The sequence below is a fragment of the Gopherus evgoodei genome, chromosome 6 (assembly GCF_007399415.2).
Source record: "Gopherus evgoodei ecotype Sinaloan lineage chromosome 6, rGopEvg1_v1.p, whole genome shotgun sequence".
In the NCBI taxonomy this organism is placed as follows: Eukaryota; Metazoa; Chordata; order Testudines; family Testudinidae; genus Gopherus; species Gopherus evgoodei.
In genome coordinates this window covers 94,619,484-94,640,144 of record NC_044327.1, presented here as the reverse complement: position 1 = coordinate 94,640,144, position 20,661 = coordinate 94,619,484, and the positions used below count along the sequence as shown (strand labels likewise).

The window sequence follows — 20,661 nt, the reverse complement described above, 5'->3', positions numbered from 1 at the left end:
TTTACATGCCAAAGAGGCTGTAAGATGGCATGAATGAAGGGGTGGCATAGAGTCATTTACTATTAGGAACTCATGGGGGTTGTAGACCATGGAAAATTAATGAGCTAAGAAGGCAGAACTGGAGAACAATAATTCTCTGTATAATTTTCAGTGCTTCTCAGATTTTACAGTGGAAAAATAAAACAGTTATAGCAAAGAAGCAAATTAACTGTTGGTATTTTCAATTCTCACCCTAGTCCTGCCCCTCTTCTTCTCTCATAGGAGAAAAGACGCTATGTTGGTGATCTCTACAGTCTGTAAATGATTTTTTTTAAAAGAAGAGTGATTTAAAATATGTCACAGAATTCTGCAAAGAAGGCTTTGAAGAATGCACCTAGAAAACTGAAGTTTGTTGTCCTTGAAAGAGTCTGTGTGTTTAGGAAAGATTTCATGAAATATTTAATTCAGGAATCTGAACCCCACATTAAATGGAAAACAAACTAAACTATAGACATTAGGACATTGCCATAATTTAGTGCCCAAAAGTACAGTAGGCACTTTCATGCCAGTAACATTCAGGAGAATGTTTTACCATGTGGACAGCAAACCTGTTCTGATAGACTTGTTTTTATCCATATTAATGTAATAACTATGATTGGATATGGTGCTGCAGTACTGGGTCAGAAGTTAGGTTACTTCGTAGAGCTGAGTATTTTAATTTCAAATGCTATTGAATGTTTACATGTAAAGTGCTACTTATCACCATGTGAACTTCTGGAATGCTACATCTTTGTCCACTGTCAGTTAAAACCAATTTAACAGAGGTTCTAATTTCTGTTATGGTTCCATGAACTATGGAGCTGATGAATTTACAAAGAATGCAACTTTTCCCAGCAGACATCAAGATCTACTGGTCCAAAATATTTTCTTAGGCCATAAATCTAGCACCCATACTTCACCAGACACATAATTACTTATTTTATGTCCATTTTCTATGATTAAATGATTTCTAGTCATATTCTTTTGGCACTAATGAATGCACAAACTACAAAACCAAACAAACAGTCTGAATGTTTTAGCAATCCTACCTTGTGTATTGAGGTAATAATGTTTCCACAAAGGCCTCAATTTGTGCTTCCCTCCTACATCCCAAATAGTAAACTTCAGATTTTTATATTCTACAGTTTCAACATTAAAACCTAAAAGAGAAAAGTTCACTTTTTATACTCTTATTCCTAATAATGAATCAGTCAAACTTTTAAATCATTCAGTTACATACCTATTGTTGGAATAGGTTGCATGAACTCATCCTGCTTTAACTTAAACAAAATAGTTGTTTTGCCAGCTCCGTCTAATCCTAGGGTCACAACTCGAATCTCCATTTTTGGTCCAATATGTACTCTGTTGTCCTGGTGAAAAAATATATACAAACACTGAAAACAAGCTAAAAGTTCCATCTTCACTATCTTTGTAGGAAACTCCAGGATCTCTGTGGCATGCAACATGTCACTATTTGTAAAGTAAAAAGAACGAGAAGTACTTGTGGCACCTTAGAAACTAATTTATAGATTAATAGATTTTAAATCCAGAATGAACCATAATATTCATTTAGTCTGACCTGCTGCCTACGCTACAGCAGGGCCACCCAGAGGATACAGGGGCCCTGGGACAAAGCAATTTCGGGGGCCCCTTCCATGAGAAAATGTTGCAATACTATAGAATACAATATTCTCATGGGGGCCCCTGCAGGGCCCAGGCAAATTGCCCCACTTGTCCCCCCCACTCCTGGGCAGCCCTGCGCCACAGAACCCCACTCAGTAAATTATAGGGGAACCTGTGGAAAGAGGAATGTGCCTTATACAGAAAGGTTTCTGGAGCTGTAAGAAACCCTCAGAATGCCAACAATGTGGTTCTTATACAGATAGGGGAACTAATTCCAAAACCTGCCTTTTGGAGTTAATGGCAACTAGGAAGGCCAGCCCCAGATTTACGTAATCTGTCATTCTGATTAATGTTGGCATCTGATGATACCAAGATGAAAAGTCTGATGTAGCTCTCTGCAGAACGCCATAAGTCCCTGATCTCTCATTTCTATGGTGCTTGATTGTACAGGAATCCATTGTAGAAATGCTAATATAGCAGATATGCTAATATAGCAGATATCCATCAGTACTTCCTAACTATTATTATATTTGTATTATGGTAGCATCTAGGTAACAGGGCTCCCCTGTGCTGAGCTCTGTACAAAGAGGCAGTTCCTTCCTTAAAGTTTCTGTTTCCACTGACACCACAAACATAAATTTGATATCAAGGAATGAAATTTCCCAGTTGAGTTCTGTCTGTATACCAAAATATAACTGGTTTGGATTAAAAAGTCCTTGTTTCAAATATATCTGGTCTTTTCTGCAGGTGCAGTGTGAATTCCTTGGCCATCTAGCAAGTCCATCATGGCTTCTAGGGCAGTGGAAAATTAGGAGGACTTCAACTTTCCCTGTCCCTCTTTCCTGTACCCTTTACCTTCACTGTCTTGAAAGGTAGCGTATTGTTCTTTGCTCAGGACATTATTTCCATTGCCATGGGGAAGCTCTGACATCTGGTTGCTCTCACTTTTGGAAGGGATAAAAACACTCGTCTTAGGCCTGGTCTACACTACGCGTTTAAACCGATTTTAGCAGCTTTAAACCGATTTAACGCTGCACCCATCCACACAACGGGCCCTTTATATCGATATAAAGGGCTCTTTAAACCGGTTTCTGTACTCCTCCCCGACAAGAGGAGTAGCGCTGAAATCGGTATTCCATATCGGATTAGGGTTAGTGTGGCCGCAAATCGACGGTATTGGCCTCCGGGCGGTATCCCACAGTGCACCATTGTGACTGCTCTGGACAGCAATCCAAACTCGGATGCACTGGCCAGGTAAACAGGAAAAGCCCCGCAAACTTTTGAATTTCATTTCCTGTTTGCCCAGCGTGGAGCTCTGATCAGCATGGGTGGCGATGCAGTCCCAAATCCAAAAAGCGCTCCAGGATGGGCCATACGGGAGATACTGGATCTGATCGCTGTATGGGGAGACAAATCTGTTCTATCACAGCTCCGTTACAGAAGACAAAATGCCAAAGCATTTGAAAAAATCTCCAGGCTATGACAGACAGAGGCCAAAGCACAGTGCTGTGTGACAAGTTTAACGGAAAGCCAAAGAATCAAATAGACACTCATGGAGGGAGGGAGGGGGTACTGAGGACTCCAGCTATCCCACAGTCCCTGCAGTCTCCAAAAAGCATTTGCATTCTTGGCTGAGCGTCCAATGCCTGTAGGGTCAAACACATTGTTCAGGGTGTTTCAGGGTATGTGTCGTCGATTTACCCCCCCTTCCCCCCGTGAAAGAAAAGGGAAAAAAATCGTTTCTTGACTTTTTTATATGTCACCCTATGTCTACTGCATGCTGCTGATAGACGCGGTGCTGCGGCAATGAATAGCAGCATCCTCTCCCCTCCCCTCCCTGGTGGCAGACGGTACAATATGACTGCTATCCATCGTCATCATCAGCCCGTGAGTGCTCCTGGCTGGCCTCAGGTGAGGTTGGCCAGGGGCGCCTGGGTAAAAATAGGAATGACTCCAGGTCATTCCCAGTAGATGGTACAGAACGGCTGGTAACTGTCCTCATCATAGCAACTGGGGGCTGAGTTCCATCAGCCCCCCCCCCTTTCATGTCTAAAGAAAAGATTCTGTACTGCCTGGACTATCATAGCAGCAGGATGCTGGGCTCCTCTCCCTCCGCACCGTTTAATGTCCTGCCTGGACTATCATAGCAGCTGGAGGCTGCCTGCCCATCATTTTATCTCACTAAAAAGTTTCTTATTCCTGCATTCTTTATTACTTCACCACACAAATGGGGGACACTGCCACGGTAGCCCAGAAAGGTTGGGGGAGAAGGGAATCAACGGGGGGGGTTGTTGCAGGGGCACCCCCCGTGAATGGCATGCAGTTCATCATTTCCGTGGGATCTGACACGGAGCAGCTGTGCTCTCTGATTCTCCACTACACTGGTTCTCTAGTACACTTGCCCCATATTCTAGGCAGGACTGACTCTATTTTTAGATAAACGATAAAGAAGGGATTGACTCGGGGAGTCATTCCCATTTCTGTCTTTGCGCCCCTGGCCGACCTCAACTAAGGCCAGCCAGAAGCACCCATGACAGCAGCAGGCGGTACAGAATGACTGGTAACCCTCATCTCATCGCCAATTTACAATGGCACAGCAGACGGTACAGAACAACTGGTAACCGTCTCTGCTACCTTGCAATGGCAAATGAATGCTGCTGTGTAGCACTGCAGCACCGCCTCTGTCAGCGGCATCCAGTACACATATGGTGACAGTGACAAAAGGCAAAACGGACTCCATGGTTGCCATGCTATGGCGTCTGCCAGGGCAATCCAGGGAAAAAGGGCGCGAAATGATTGTCTGCCGTTGCTTTCACAGAGGAAGGAATGAGTGATGACATTTACAGAATCACCCGCGACACTGTTTTTGCACCATCATGTATTGGGATCTCAACCCAGAATTCCAATGGGCGGGGGAGACTGCAGGAACTATGGGATAGCTACGGGATAGTTACCTAAAGTGCAACGCTCCGGAATTCGACGCTAGCCTCGGTACATGGATGCACACCGCCAAATTAATGTGCTTAGTGTGGCCGTGTGCCCTCGACTTTATACAATCTGTTTTACAAAACCGGTTTATGTAAAATCAGAATAATCCCGTAGTGTAGAAATACCCTAAGTTACAGACCAACCTCTAACAGAAGGTAGCAGGAGACTTCCCTTTTGAACAGCATAATTGCTTCCTATGTATTACTTGTACCCTCTTCTGAAGAAGATGGTATTGGTTGCTGTCATAGACAGCGAATTGGACTAGATGGGCCTCTGGTCCTATTCCATTCAACCATATTTGTGGGGTGCTTTTTGTTTTTTTTGTTTAACTTTAGATATACCTCTGATAGGGGTGTCGAGGTGAACTAAAAGGACGTATACTCTGAAATTTTGTCCCCCAAATATGCTTCCCCATCCTGCAAAGATTGCTTCTATAGTGAGTATGCAAGGTCTAGAGTAAAAACTGGGTTGCCACAGAGCTATATAGCAAACATATTATAAATTCAAATTGACATAGAAACACCACTCAAACTGACTGTTTTTTCCCATCTATTTCAACAGAGAGTATCTTGTGTCATAGGTGCAAATGCTTATCTGCACACACAAATACCCATTTGCATGCACAATTACCAGTGTTGCATGCGCAATTACTAGTGTTGCATGCGCAGTTATTGGCTGCCTACACAACGGAGTGCTGGCTGGTGAGTCTTGCCCACATGCTCAGGGTTTAGCTGATCACCATATTTGGGGTGGGGAAGGAATTTTCCTCCTGGGCAGATTGATAGAGGCCCTGGAGGTTTTTCGCCTTCCTCTGCGGCGTGGGGCATGGGTCACTTGCTGGTGGATTCTCTGCAGCTTGAGGTCTTCAAACCACAATTTGAGGACTTCAATAACTCAGACATAGGTTAGGGGTTTGTTACAGAAGTGGATGGGTAGGATTCTGTGGCCTGCTTTGTGCAGGAGGTCAGACTAGATGATCATATTGGTCCCTTCTGACCCTAAAGTCTATGAGTCTATGAGTCATAGTGCAAGATGGCAGCCTCCGTATTCCGAAATCACAGGTAGTCACAGCTAGAAAAATTGTTACAAGGTGTATTTGTACAACAAACAAATTTGCAGCATCTGTGAAAAGTCTGGTGATAAATCATTGCAATTTTCCTTTAATAAGCATTTTGAATTTCAGAAAGAAGACAATTCTATTTTCAACAGAATCCTGAAGACATCTGAAAAGGATTTTAAAGACTATACCTTTGTAAAAGTGACAGGAATGCTAGCATCAAGCTGTATATGATCTGCAAGTTCCGTAAATTGCTGCTGCTGTTTTTGTAATGTTTCTAGTAGCCTTGTAATCTCCTGTTTAGCCAACACTACTCTGCAGTCATCCTAAAACAGACAAAAGGCAGAAGCACTCTTTCTACTAGTAAATCATTTAATGGAAAAAAAAGGGGCAGATAATTATATATGACAATAAAACTATTTTCTTTTTATTTAAAATAATCGAATAGAACAAAATTTATATTTACAAAAAATGCATTTAACAAATTATGATACATTTTCCACTTTTATACTGCAAATATAATCCTAATAGAGCTCAAAGAGCTTTGCAAAACAAAACAAAAAAACCAAAGAGAAAACACCTCTCTCTCTCTTTCACTCCTAATCCCCAGTGATGTAAAGTAACAATATCGAATACCATTCACAGAAATTTAGCGTCCTCAGGCTTGGAATATGGCAACTAGTTAATAGCATACGGCAACACTATAACACTGTGAAAAACTGTACCCAGGTGTTAAAACCAGGAAATGTAGTTAAGTAGAATGTCAGTATTTAAGGTGAAATCTGACCAGAGTTAGTTCCCAATAGCTTAAAAGAGACAAAAGCAATTTAAAATCATGTTTAAAAAATAAAAAGCTGTCTTACAATAATAGCATATTAAATAGATAAAACTGAAAGAATTTTAAAAATAAAGTTTACTTTTTACTAAATATGTTTATTTACTTTTTGCTCTTTACTCATCTTGGACAATGAAAACAGACTGGTCAGTTTTATCTTTAGAATGGTAACTTCCTTCTCATACTTAGCACAATGCTGCAAAGTTTGGGTTCCAAACCTTCCAGAGAACCACTTAATTCCAAGCAAACATTTTTCTACCTTGACTTTATTTCCAATAAAGTATTCATTTTAGTAACAACAATTGTAAAACCTTTCCCCAATAAAACTTCTATTTTTAGCCTGAGCTACACATCTGTGTCTCCATATTCACATCACGAATAATTGCTATAATGTTTTCAATCTCACTTTATAGTAGCGTGTTTCTAACATGACAAAGAAAATTTAAAAGCACAGCACTGTCCAATTTAGCAGTTTATAACCTATATTTCATTTACAGACCCAACTATGCACTTGCTCCATGTTACAGCTCACTTAATCACCTACCTGCTGTAAAGTCTTTTCACAATGAAGACAAGCAGTTGAAACCTGTGACAACAGGATAGTCATGTCTTCTTGCTGTTGTCTGAGCCAAATCAATTTCTCCCGCACATGTGCGTCAACCACACTAAGTGCCATTTCTTCCTGGCGACAAAGGGTTTCATGAAGATCAGAAAAATAGGCTCGGACGCATGAACGGGCATTTTCTGCAGTACCTGGGGCCTACAGTGTAAAGTTATAAAATCAAAGAGAAAATTAACAATCAAAAATCATTTTATCCAAATAGTATAATATTTAGTGCTGTGTTACATTCCAAATCCTAACTTCTAGATGAGTTTGACCAGCAGATTCAGATCTCAATAGGCACAGTTTTGGTGAGGGTGGTATATCTGCTCCCAGCACTAAGGCCCTTGCATAGGTTATTCCAATAAACAATTACTTATTACACGTATACAGTGTATGAAAATAAATACTATCAGGGAGAAATAACTTGAAAAGAATATAACAGCATATGAGGACACATGGACAAACTACTTGCCATAGTACCTCAATGATGTGTAAGTATATAGTTCTCCTCAGAGCTGCTCTAATGTCAGTAAAATCAAGGAGGCAATCAATGTGATAGAAGCTCTCCAGACATCTCTCTTGGGACTCAGTCTTTCCTGATGTGAGCTAGGGTGACCAGATATCCCAATAAAATCGGGACTGTCCTGATATTTAGGTGTTTGTCCCGCATCCTGACTGATATTTTGCAGCACTCCATTTTTTGTGGGTTTTTTTGCTCCGCAGCACTGCTTATTTTTTGCTTTTCCAGCGATCCTTCTGCCCCCCCCCCAAAAAAAAAAAAAAAAAAAGTGTGTCCTGATATTTTCTTCCTCTCATCTGGTCACCTTAGTGTGGGCACACTCAATTTCCATTGACTTTGCAGAACTGAGGGTACTCAGTAACTTGCAGGACTGGACTGAGTGAACTCTTATGTATAATTCTCGTACAACACTCTTAAAAGATTTTGGTTACTACAGAAAAAATTATGTTGTGTTTGAGAAAAACAATTTCTTACATGTTCTGTATGGGCCATTCCAACTCCATCTTCCACTATTTGTTCTCCTCCTTCAATTTGCTGAACAATTCCAACTAGTTTTCTGGAATAGTCTGAGATTTCTTCTGTGAAGGTTCTTATACAGTGTGCCATGTCTAAAATGGATGCACGGATCTGGTTTGCTTCTGGTTCCAAAACAGAATGCTACAATCAAAAGTAACATATACTAAATGTCGGCTCTAAGTTTCCCTTCCAGTCACCATCAGCCCAGCTAAAATAAGATTTTCCCCCATACTGTGCAAAAGAATTAGGGAAGGAAAAAGAGAGGAAAAATGTGGACTAAACTTAATCTTTGATAAATTAAGAAAAAAATCAGGTATTACTCATTTTGTTATGTGACTGAAACAGGCATATAGCAATCACACAAATAACTACATGTGCTCATTTGTCTTTTCCCCCTATCTTTAATAAATGCAAAGAGAAAAAGGAAAAAACTATTTAGACCAGCTTAAATTGTCTGGGTGATGCTGCAATCGCTACATCATAAACAGCTGACAACTATAAAAACTGGCAGCTGCATAGATGATGAGCCTTTCTGCCTTAATAAATAGATGAAGAACAGCACTGTGGTTTTACAGATCACAATGATTTTTGTTTGTTTGTTATTGCACTGTTACCACAGCAGTTGCATGCAGTGAAGGAAAGGAACAAAAAGGCAGTGAAATTCTTGATTAAAGGCTCAAAGATCAGGCATAAACTCCCTCCCTCTCTTTGTGTACTTAACAATGGAAATAAGTATTATTTTCTTAAACCACCAAACAGTATGAGTGTAATAGAAAAATAACAGTACCTTATGACCTTGATGCTTTCCATATTCTTTACAGACACAACACATAAGGGGACTGGTCTGACAATCTTCTTCTAAGCAAACAAATTCAATGGCATGCACCTGGTGCTGGCAACACATGGTCTTCTCATGAGGTTTTTCAGCAAGAGGTACACGCCTATGTTTTGCTAATGTCTTTGTAGAATGGGTAAGCTGTGAACACTCTGCACACAAGTGAGTGGCACAAACAGTGCAGTATACAGATGCAACATGAGCTTCATCTTCATCACAACGAATGATGCTCTTTAACAAAAAAAAACCTGATTGAGTTAATATTCGATTCCAATAATTGAAAATAAATTAGATTAGATACTTTTAACTTGTTCAAGCCTAAAAATTTCACTCCCCTTAAAATAATTAATTGCTGAGGAACATTCACCTTATTCCAAATGAATTATTTTAAATTCTGCACTCTCTTACCAAGCCCTTCTTTACAAATAAATAAATACATTAAAAAAATTCACCATTTCAGTGAACCACAGGAAACTGATTTTCAGAGGTACTGAGTATCCACAACTCAAACTGAATTCAATAGGTACTGAAGATGCTCAAAAACAATGAAAGTCAGATCCTAGACCTTTCTCCAATGTCTCTTTTAAAAAACAAAAACAAAAACAGGGTATCAATGGGTGAGAACCTCTTTAAGACAATATATTGTTTCTAGGATTGATTATATGGAACTGGCTCAATCACGATCTCACTGCAGCCATCAGGAAATGCTCAAAACAGCTAATTAACGCATTTACCAAATTAATGTAAAAGGATGAAATTTGGGAAAGAAAAAATAAATTTTAGATTTTTAGGAGGTTTTGCAACTTTTTTTTTTTTTTTTGGTAATACTGCAGCTAAAAGAAATTTATAAATAGTGGCAGTCTCCCAAAAGAGTTTAATGACCTTTTTCAGTGAACGAAAGTGTGCAAGATAAGTGGTAATTTGTTTTTTCCTCTACTTGACTCTATATATATTGGATCATATTCACTGCACAAATGAATTATTCAAGGTTTTAGTACTTCTTTACTCTGAAAAAATGCAAATAATTAAATGGCAATTTGTTTATTAGCTGGGTGAGATCTAGGATTTGTATAGCTACAATATGTATATTCTGCAACCATAGAAACTTTTAATTTGGTAAGTGTTTGGTTTTAATTTTTGTTCAGCTAAAAACCAACTCTCTCCTCTTCCGTTTTAAACAAAGATAAGCATTCTTGAATCAATACCTCTCCAGACTGGCCAATAGCTTCTTCTGTTGTCCCACACTGGCCAGCAGGGCCATTCTGCAGTCGTTCCAAGAGCTCCAGCAAAGCAAAGTTTTTTTTCAAGCCCCACACACCAGAATCTCCTATTTTTGAAATAGAAAATTTGATTTAAAAACCACCACCACAAACTGCATTTGCATTTCTGCCAGTTAAAGATTAAAAGAAATAAATATTCCCAACGAACTACTAGAACCAGTGTCAGTTATTAAAACAATTCTGGATAGTTTCCACAGCACGGAAGCTGGCAAGATTACTGTAAGAATTTACAGTATTTTAGCAAAACCAATAGTAAGGATCTGCAATATTTTAAGCAAACTGCCGCAAATCTGTACAACACAAAGCTTTTTCCTTGATCACCCATTATAAATATACTGTTACCAAACACTGAAGAGTAAAATATGATTTGCACCCATCCTTAAGATCCCTGCATGACCACAAAAGATCCAAAGACAGCAGAAAATATATATTTCTGCTTCACTAGTGGGTCCAGAATGGACAACCCATGAAGAAAAACTTCATGCTTTATTGCATAACACAGATGTGAAAACTACAGCAGATCTCAACCTGGGAAAATATCAGAGGAGAAGTAGATGTATCATCCAAAAACAAGGGATCACACAGAGCTTGATCCATATGGCCAAAAACACTGGAGGAAAGCAGCAGGCCACATCCACTCCTCCTACCATCACCATTTTGCAGAAGTCAGCCTGTGGCTGGCCACCTGGAAGCACACAGTGATGCAGAGCAGAGACAAGGAATCCCCTACAATTCCTTGCCCCTGGGGCCAACCCTCAAAGGTTATCCAAAATGTGGACAAGGACTGAGTATTTGCTCCTAAAATTTCAGGAAGGAAGCCACTGTCCGTGGTTTCCCTCTGCATCCAATACCATGGATGTGATAAGGCTTTCACAGAGGTGCCCCTACAACACTCTCCCTGCCAAGATCTTCATGTTTTTTCACACTTCTGCCAATATAGAAGACAATTAAGGCCTATAATGTTTGATACATCAATAGTCATTTTTAAAAATCAGATCCTCAGGTACTTTTCACTCAGCAGGCCATATCTAAATAAAACCTAATATATCATTATACCAATTGATATTCTGAAAAAAGGGGTAGGCAAACAAATGGAATCATCTGTCAATTTAATTTGTATTCATTACTAGGGAAGGGAGAAAGACATTCTGGAAACTTTCTCAGAATAACAATAAGAGTTACATATGATCAGCAAAGAGGGAAAAAATAGGTATCTGAGCTGACTCAAGGTTTGTCTAGACCAGAGCTGGGCCTACTACTGCCCGTGGGCCACATCCAGCCTGCGGGACCCTCCTGGCCAGCCCCTGAGCTCCTGGCCCGGGAGGCTAGCTCCTGGCCCCTCCCCTGCTGTCCCCCCTCCCCCACAGCCTCAGCTCACTGTGCCGCTGGAGCAATGCTCTGGACAGCGGGGCTGCAGAGCTGCAGCTTGACCTGGTGCTCTGTGCTGTGTGGTGGCATGGCTGGCTGGCTCCAACTGGGTGGCATGGATGCCTGTCCTGGTGCTCTGGGTGGCACAGCTCTAGTGCCACCAGCCACTGGTGCTCCAGGCAGCGCAAGAAGGGGGGAGGAAGCAGGGGGTTTGGATAGAGGACAGAGGAGTTCGGGGTGGTAGCCAGGGGGCACAGGTGTAGATAGGGGCTGGGGAAGTAAGCGGGCAGGGAACAGGGGGGTTGAATGGGGGCAGGGGTCCCCGGGGGGCAGTCAGAATGGGGGGTTGGATGGGGTGGCGGGTGGCAGTCAGGGGACAGGGAAAGGGGTGGTTGTATGGGGCAGGGGTGCCAGGGGGGCAGTCAGGAAGGCGGGGGACAGTCAAGGGACAGGGAATGGAGGGGGGGTTGGATGGGTTAGGAGTCTCAGGGAGACCGTCGGGGCAAGAAGCACACAGGGGTCGGATAGGGGGCAGGGCCAGACCTGGCTGTTTGGAGAGGCACAGGCTCCCCTAACCGGTCCTCCATAAAATTTCGGAAACCCAATGTGGCCCTAAGGCCAAAAAGTTTGCCCACCTCTGGTCTAGACTATAAAACTCCATAAGGTGTAATGTGTTGATGTCATTAAACCAACGTTTCTCATTCCAATCAAGTCTGTTCACACTGTTACAGTTGCAGCAGTTTTGAGACACTATGTGTCTGTTCTGCACTATGTTAAACAACGAACAAAATCATCCAAAACACAGGACTTCTTGGTGATGGGGCACTTCAACTATGCAGACATCTGCTGGGAAAATAATTAGTAGGGCAAAGATTATCCAACGTTCTTAAAATGCATTAAAAATAACTTTTTATTACAGAAGGTGGAGAAAGTGTCTAGAGGAGAGGATATTCTGCATCTGATTTTGACAGACAATGTGTGAGCACCTCTTTTAAGACAGTATACTGTTTCTAGGATTTGGTTAAGAAGGAACTAATTGAAAATCTGAAGGTGGAAGGCAGCTTGGGCGAAAGTGATCATGAAATGGAGAGTTCATGATTCTAAGGAATGGTAGGAGGGAAAACAGCAGAAGGCAGACATCAGCAAACTCAGAGAATTGGCAGGTAAGATCCCATGAGAAGCAAATCTAAGAGGAAAAACAAATGTTCAGGAGAACTGGCAGTTTTCAAAGAGACATTATTAAATGGCATAAGAGCAAACTATACCAATGTGTGGGAAAGACAGGCAGTACAGTAAGGCTCTGTCTACACTACCAAGTTTTGTCGCCAAAAACTGCCTTTTGGCGACAAAATAGTGAGTGTGTACACACTGCAATGAGAATTTTGTCAGGAGAAATGCCCAATTTCGGTGACAAAATACTTCCACCCCTGAGAGACTTTTTTCTTTTCCCTTCCCTTTATTATCGACAAAGAGCCAGTGTAGACACCGTGCATGCTTTAATCACTTTTATTTGGCCTCCAGGAAGTGTCCCACAATCACTATCCTGACCGCTCTGGTCAGCAGTTTGAACTCTGCTGCCAGGCAGCCAGGTAAACAACAATCCACCCCTCCCCTTTGCAAGCCCCGAGAATTTTAAATTCCATTTCATGCTTGCTGGCTTGGCATAGGGAAGTCTCATCACCTCTTCCCAGGTGACCATGGCGGGCTATAGCATCAAACACACTCCTGCCTGGACCACAGCAGAGCTGTTGGATCTGATCAGTATATGGGGAGAGGAGTCTGTGCAGCCCCAGCTGTGCTTGACCCGTAGGACTGGGATACCTATTGACACATTTCTCGAGGCTTGTGCGAAAAGGGCTATGATCGGGACATGCTGCAGTGCAGATTGAAGATAAAGGAACTGAGGCTGGCATACCATAAGGCAAGGGAGGCAAACCATCGCTCCGCTGCTGCATCTAAGACCTGTTGTTTCTATAAGGAGCTGGATGGTATCCTCAATGGTGACCCCACTTCCAAAAGCCTCGTGGATACTTCGGAGAGAATGGAGGAGGCGGAAAGAGTACCTAACCAGGAGGATGACGTAATTGATGAAGAGGTGGAGCTAGACTTGGATGTGGAGCTCCCAGCAGGTCAACCGGTGGGGCAAGCAGCCAGGAACTTTTCTCCACTCCTGAGGTGCCTAGCCAGTCTCAGCAGTTGCTCTCTGGTGAGCAAGAAACAGATGAGATGCCTGGCAAGTGGCTGTGGCCTGTGCAGTGCAGAGGTGGATTCAGAACATAGAAATGTGAGAGGCTGGCCGTGTTTCTGTGAGCTGGACATTTCCCTGTGTAGCTAATCAGTATGGTGGAACAGGGTGTTGATGCACGCTGAGATCTTATGGGAATCCTCCAGAGAGATCTCCAGGAAAATTTCCTGGAGGTACTCAGTAATTCTCTGGAGCAGGTTGCATGGCAGTGCAGCTTTGTTCCTTCCCCCATTGCAGGACACTGTCTCATGCCATTCGGTAATTGCTTGTGCATGGACCAAAGCGGCACATAGGTGAGCTGTATATAGAGCAGGGCGGAAGCCACAAGAATGCAGCAGATGTACCCTGGTTTCCCTGCTTACCCTCAGCAGTAAAATGTCTGCTCGACATTCCCTGCCTATGGAAAAGTGTGGGATAATTTTAGAGTTATGTCCCTGTAAAGCTGCACTGCAACATCTGCAAAGACTGCATGTTCTTCTGTCCAGGTGCAGCACCTTCCGCTACCCCCACCAAAACTCACAATGTTTTGGGTGTTGCAGAGATGTGTGCCTGGCCAGGGTCAGTGAGAAAGTGATTAACATGTTGAAAAAACTGCATACAAGTGAAAAGTTTCAATGTTGTGCTTGAATTTAACAATCCCACTTCTGTTCATTGTCCTGTGCGTCACCAGATATGGCCTTCAGGGACACCCCATGCACCCCTGCCAACCATCTCTGCCAGATAAGAAAGAGGCCAAGACATAGCAAAGAAGACATGTTCTGGGAGGTACTGCAGTGCTCCGTTACAGAGAAAAGGGAATGAAAGGAGTGCTGGGAAGCCAAAAGGCAGGACAGAAAAAAGAATCAAGCATTTGCTAGCGACGCAACTGAGCGGACGATAAAAGTAATGGAGGAGCAAACAGAAATGCTCAAGTCTTTAATAATCCTCCAGAGTGACCAGGTCCGGGCTCGACCTCCACTGCAGAACATGCAGATTTCTTTACCAGCCTTCCCTCACCCTCCTCCACACACACACTCTGCCCGCACATTCCTTTCCACTGTCTGGGACTCCTCAGTTTCCCCATCACTTCACCCCTTCACACAACTTTCACAATGACAGTTAGATCTACACACAGTTGTGAGGGTCTGCCCCTTCCCAGTCCCTCCTTTCCCAGCAAGCATCTGTATTTTCCTGAGAGTCACTGTGCTTTTCTTGATTAATAAACGCAAAAAGTTTTATAATGGTAAATCATCTTTATTTTGTTTTCTACAAATTCACTTTGCAATCACCACAAGTACATGTATAGGCATTTTAATCATTGTCTTACTGGGATATGTGGCCCCAAATGTTAACATAGCTTTTTAGGAAAAAAAACATGGAATGCATCACGGAAGCTACTCTAAAGAAATATGTTACTGCTGCTTATTGTCAAAGTGTTTCCTCAAAGCCTCCCTGATTTCAATTGCTGCCCTCTGGGCTCCTCTGACAGCCCTGGTATCTGGCTGCTCAAACTCAGCAGCCAAGAACTCTGCCTCAGCGCTCCACACGAGCAAACATTTTACCCTTAGATTCACAGAGATTATGCAAAGTGTAGCACGATGCTATGACAATGGGAATATTCTCCTCATTAAGGTCTAACCTGTCATAAAGGCAACGCCAGTGAGCCTTTAATTTGCCAAAGGCACATTCAAATGTCATTCGGCACCTACTCAGCCTGTTGTTGAAATGCTTCTTACTGCTGTCCCGTGTAAGGTTTCATGAGCCAGGGCTGTAAGGGGTAAACCAGGTCTCCCAAGATCACTATGGGCATTTCCACATCCCCCACTGTAATCTTGTGGTCTGGAAAGAAAGTCCCTGCTTGGATGGTCTAGATACAGCAGAACCTCAGCGTTTCAAACACCTCGGGAATGGAAGTTGTTTGTAACTCTGAAATGTTTGTAACGCTGAACAAAAAGTTATGGTTGTTCTTTCAAAAGTTTACAGCTGAACATTGACTTAATACAGCTTTGAAACTTGACTATGCAAATGAAAAATGCTGCTTTTAACCATCTGAATTTAAATTAAACAAGTGCAGAAACAGTTTCCTTACCTTGTCAAAACGTTTTATTTTTTTTAAATTTCCTCTATTTTATTTTTTAGTAGTTTATGTTTTACAGTACTGTACTGTATTTGTTTGGGTTGGGGGGGGGGGGGGGGGTTTGGTCTCTTGCTCCTTGTCATAAACAGATGGTTAAGGGTTAATGTCTCATTTACCTGTAAAGGGTTAAGAAGCTCAGTAAACCTGGCTGACACCTGACCAGAGGACCAACAGGGGGACAAGATACTTTCAAATCTTGGTGGAAGGAAGTCTTTGTTTGTGCTTTTTGTGTTGTTCGTTGTTCGCTCTTGGGGCTAAGAGGGACCAGAGGTACACCCACTTTCCCAATCTTTCTGAATCAGTCTTTCATGTTTCAAAATAGTAGGTAATAGCCAGGCAAGGCGGATTAGTCTTATGTTTGTTTTCTTAACTTGTAAATGTGTCTTTTTGCTGGAAGGATTTTTACCTCTGTTTGCTGTAACTTTGAATCTCAGGCTGGGGGGGTGGTCCCTCTAGTCTATATGAATCTGAGTACCCTGTAAAGCATATTCCATCCTGATTTTACAGAGACAATTTTTACCTTTTCTTTCTTTAATTCAAAGCTTTCTTTTTAAGAACCTGATTGATTTTTCCTTGTTTTAGAATCCAAGGGACTGAGTCTAAACTCACCAGGGATTGGTGGGGGGGAAGGAGGGGGGATGGTTAATTCCCCCTTGTTTTAAGATCCAAGGAGTTTGGATCGGTGTGAAGCTCCCCAAGGCAACCCAGGGAGGGGAAAGTCTGGGGGGAATAGGAGGGGGATGGTTAATTCTTCCTTGTTTTAAGATCCAAGGGGTTTTGGATCTATCTTCCCCAGGGAAGGTTTTGGGGGAATAGGAAGCGTGCCAGACACTAAATTCTGGCTGGTGGCAGTGTACCAGATTTAAGCTAGTAATTAAGCTTAAAAGTGTTCATGTAGGTCCCCACTTTTTGTACTCTAAAGTTCAAAGTGGGGGAAAAACCTTGACACTCCCTGATCGTATACTTCTGGTTACAAATGAATGTGGATGACTGGTCAGTTTGTAACTCTGGTGTTCGTAACACTGAGGTTCTACTATAATACTTAGATCTGCCTCAATGGAGGGGACTCAACTAGATGACCTACTGGGGTCGCCTCCAGTCCTACATTCCTATGAAGTGTTATGCACAGCCATATGGGTAGGTAACCGAGGCCTGCTACACTCTGGGCAATTTTCAGAGGACCTGTAGGAAGCAGCCAAATGCCTATAAGTCCCCTGACTGTATCCCAGAACTCGTATCATGTCATTTCTAAATTGATTTCCCAGCTTGGAGGCAGCCCAGAATACTGAGTTCCTGACCACTGATAAGACAAATGCAGATCCTACAATACTGAGTGCATGGCACTAGCCAGAAAGTGATTGGAATTTTTGCAATTATTTGGGCAGAAATACAGAGGGTAAGAGAGAGACTTGCAATGGTCAGAGATCCAATCTGCCTGGTCTGATGCTATCTTGAGTTTCCAAAGGTTTCTATGAAATATTCCTTGATCAACTGTGTTAGGCTAGGTGTCACTCTTGGGCCAGGCCAACAAGCAGACTGTTAGGACAGGATAGGGCTGGGGACCTAGGACAACCAGCATTAGCCACACAACACTAGCCACACAGGAGGTTGGACTAGATGACCTCCTGAGGCTCCTTCCAACCCTGATATTATTTGAAATTCAGAACACAGAAGGCAATTTCCTGGAGCTCTGTGATGAACTCAACCCAGCACTACAGCACCAGAATTCCCAGTGGAGAGTTCCCCCCAGCATGAAGGAGAGAGTGGGTTTCACCTTTTGGAAGCTGGTCACTCCACAGCTGCCACCAGTCAGTTGGGAACAATTCAGGGTTGATAAATGCAGTTGATGCTATTGTACTGGAGGTATATAAGGCTATTCACCCTATACTAATGCTGCATATGACTGAGCGGCCGGACAGCATTACTGGTTACAAATTGTTAGGGATCCCCAGCTTTTCAGAGGCAACTAATAAGATCTATATGTCCATTCTATGACTCCCATCCCACCAAAGCTCAGTGTATCAGCCGAAAGAGATACTTCTCTATTGCTGTGCAGGCCTTGGTGTGTCAGTGTGACCAATTCACCATCATTCTTTGCAGGTTAGGAAAACATGACCTAATCCACACAGCCACAATTTTCAGACAGCCACTACTTTCTCCCCAAACAGCACAGACTGTACCAACAGCTATTCTGGGTAACAAAGCTTACATAATACTGCCCTGGCTTACACAGCCCTACAGTGGGAATTATAGAAGGCTCAAGGAACTATTTAACTGCACTCCGAGTAGCTGCACGATGTCAGTGAAATGCACATTTAATACGTTGACGGCAAGAGAAACATATCTCCTCTCCCACCCATTATTTCTGCTTGTTGTATTTTGCATATTTGTGGAAGTAAGTGGGAAGTGTTTGAGGACATTTAAGCAGAGGCTAACCACCAGCTCTGAACAGCCTGATAGAAGGCCTACTGTTGGCAATGTGGCCAATAGAGATAATGCTCTGTGCATATAGTTAGAGAAGGCGACACAGTAGTGTCTTAGCTAATGTTTTCATCCCTCTTAGCCAGAAGGCCGAGAAGCAGAATTTATTCTACTGGAAAAATTTACTTACTGCAGTGATATCTTTACCACTGCACTTTTCTGTCACAACCCGAGGTAAGATGAATATCTAGAGAGGCACAGTTACTTGCTGATGCACAGTGCAGTAAGCACAGTCACTGTCAGAATATGTATCCTGCTTTCATGCTTCACATATTTATTATGTACACATTAAGGTACAGGTTTAAAACAAACAAAAGGAAGCATTTTTTCACACAACGCACAGTCAACCTGTGGAACTTCTTGCCAGGGGATGTTGTGAAGGTGAAGACTATAACAGGGTTCAAAACAGAACTAGATATACATGGAGGATAGGTCCATCAATGGCTATTAGCCAGGATGGGCAGGAATGGTGAACTAACTAAAAAATTAGTCAGTCCCATTCACTAGCTCCTCTGGTCGCTTAGGAGTGGGCTTTTTAAAGCCCTGGTCTTCCTAAGTAGCCCTGCAGCTAGTTAAGGGATGATGGGTGCTAAACAACTTAGGGATCAAAGCCTTGCTAAGAAGCTCTCAGCCTTGCCTAGCAGGTTGCTAGGCTCAGCACCCAAGCCCCCAAACATCTTGTGCCACACATCTAAAAACACAAAGCAGAATGGACAGGAAGTACACATCTCATTTAATTTTTAATCTGCTAAAGTTTAAGTAGGTGGCTGGAAGCATATATCTTCAGACAAGAGGTCAGTTACATGATTTCAGTGTAATCAAGTAACCAAGATATTTGAAGTCGGACAGCATTACTTTCACACCGTAACTTAATTATAAAATTATTCTGTATTAAAATATAGACTTAATCAAGTGTTTGTTTTATAAATTAAAAAAAATGTTGCAGGGATTAAATCATGTGGTGTATAAATAGATTCTACTTTAATCTCTCTAACAGCTCAGTTCAAATCCTGCTTGTGGCACAAAGTAAAAGTTTAATAATCTCATCCTTGTGCCGAGTGGGGATGTTTGTACATTACAAAACCACTACATGATCTGGCAGTCTCCCCTCAGAGGAGGCATAAGACAAATACCAGAGAGTATGCAGATCAAGAATGAGATACAGTAACAGAGTTGCATAAGGAAATCTGGACCGATTCTAATCCAGTAACATCAATGTCACTTTCAAGAACATCAAAATTTTAAAAATTCCAAAGCTTAAATATCTTTAGACACAACTGCCTTAAAGACAACTGACAATATGGTACAGAGAACTTAGGATATAACTTAATACTTCCATTACACATAAAATTCTAAACTAAAACTCAAATAGTATCCAAGATGAAGTGGAAACTTTGGGAAGGAGATACTGTCCATGGAAGGCCTTCTGCAAGGTCCAGGGATCTGTATGTGGAGATGGGTCAAATCCTGGCAACTGTAGCTAGATTTTTGCCTGTTACCACCTCCATGATCTGGAACACCACGACTTTTGGTGATGACAGCACACCCAGCAGTAGCCACTGGTAGAACCTGCCTTAGCAGCAAGGCTCAGCTGAAGCACTACTTTATGCGAACTGGTGAAGGCAGGTGAAAAGACAGGGACTCCAGAACTGGTACAAAGACTTCCAACAAATCCCTTGGGAACTACAGGTTCTGAGAGGTGGAACTGGTGCTAATTACACGAGGGGGAGAAAATAATAATCTTTTATCCACAACATTTTGGAGGGCAAGAATGCTGTTGTGGAACTCTAAGAGTTTTCCTTCCAAGGGGCCATTTTGCAGATTTTTTCCAATGGTAGGGGATGAGGGTGAAATCAACCGCACCAGTATTTAATCAGGAACTTCCAAATGCAACAAGCTTTACAGTGATTCCTTCACCCAATATCCCATTTAACAAAACTGTGTGTAAGAATTTGCAGACACCACATGTTCCATATAGAAGCTTAAGAGACCTACAACACATACATTTCCAATTTTAATTTTCCACAGCAAGGTTGGTCAAAGTCAATTTCATTGGGGTGCTATAAAAATACAGTAACTCCTCACTTAACGTTGTAGTTATGTTCCTGAAAAATGTAACTTTAAGTGAAACAGTGTTAAGTGAATCCAATTTCCCCATAAGAATTAATGTAAAGG

General features: G+C 42.2%; 1 protein-coding gene across 3 annotated transcripts in view; it reads right to left on the bottom strand.

The window, feature by feature from the left end:
- Positions 1 to 20,661, bottom strand: part of TRIM23 (tripartite motif containing 23) — a 33,188-nt gene that overhangs the window by 4,119 nt on the left and 8,408 nt on the right. For all 3 annotated transcript variants that reach the window (XM_030566508.1, XM_030566510.1, XM_030566509.1), the window contains 7 exons: positions 10,202 to 10,323; positions 8,949 to 9,227; positions 8,120 to 8,302; positions 7,066 to 7,281; positions 5,878 to 6,012; positions 1,259 to 1,388; positions 1,068 to 1,178 (listed from right to left, as the gene is read on the bottom strand). In XM_030566508.1, coding sequence (XP_030422368.1) covers positions 1,068 to 1,178; positions 1,259 to 1,388; positions 5,878 to 6,012; positions 7,066 to 7,281; positions 8,120 to 8,302; positions 8,949 to 9,227; positions 10,202 to 10,323 — 1,176 coding nt within the window. The remainder of the gene's footprint in view (positions 1 to 1,067; positions 1,179 to 1,258; positions 1,389 to 5,877; positions 6,013 to 7,065; positions 7,282 to 8,119; positions 8,303 to 8,948; positions 9,228 to 10,201; positions 10,324 to 20,661) is intronic.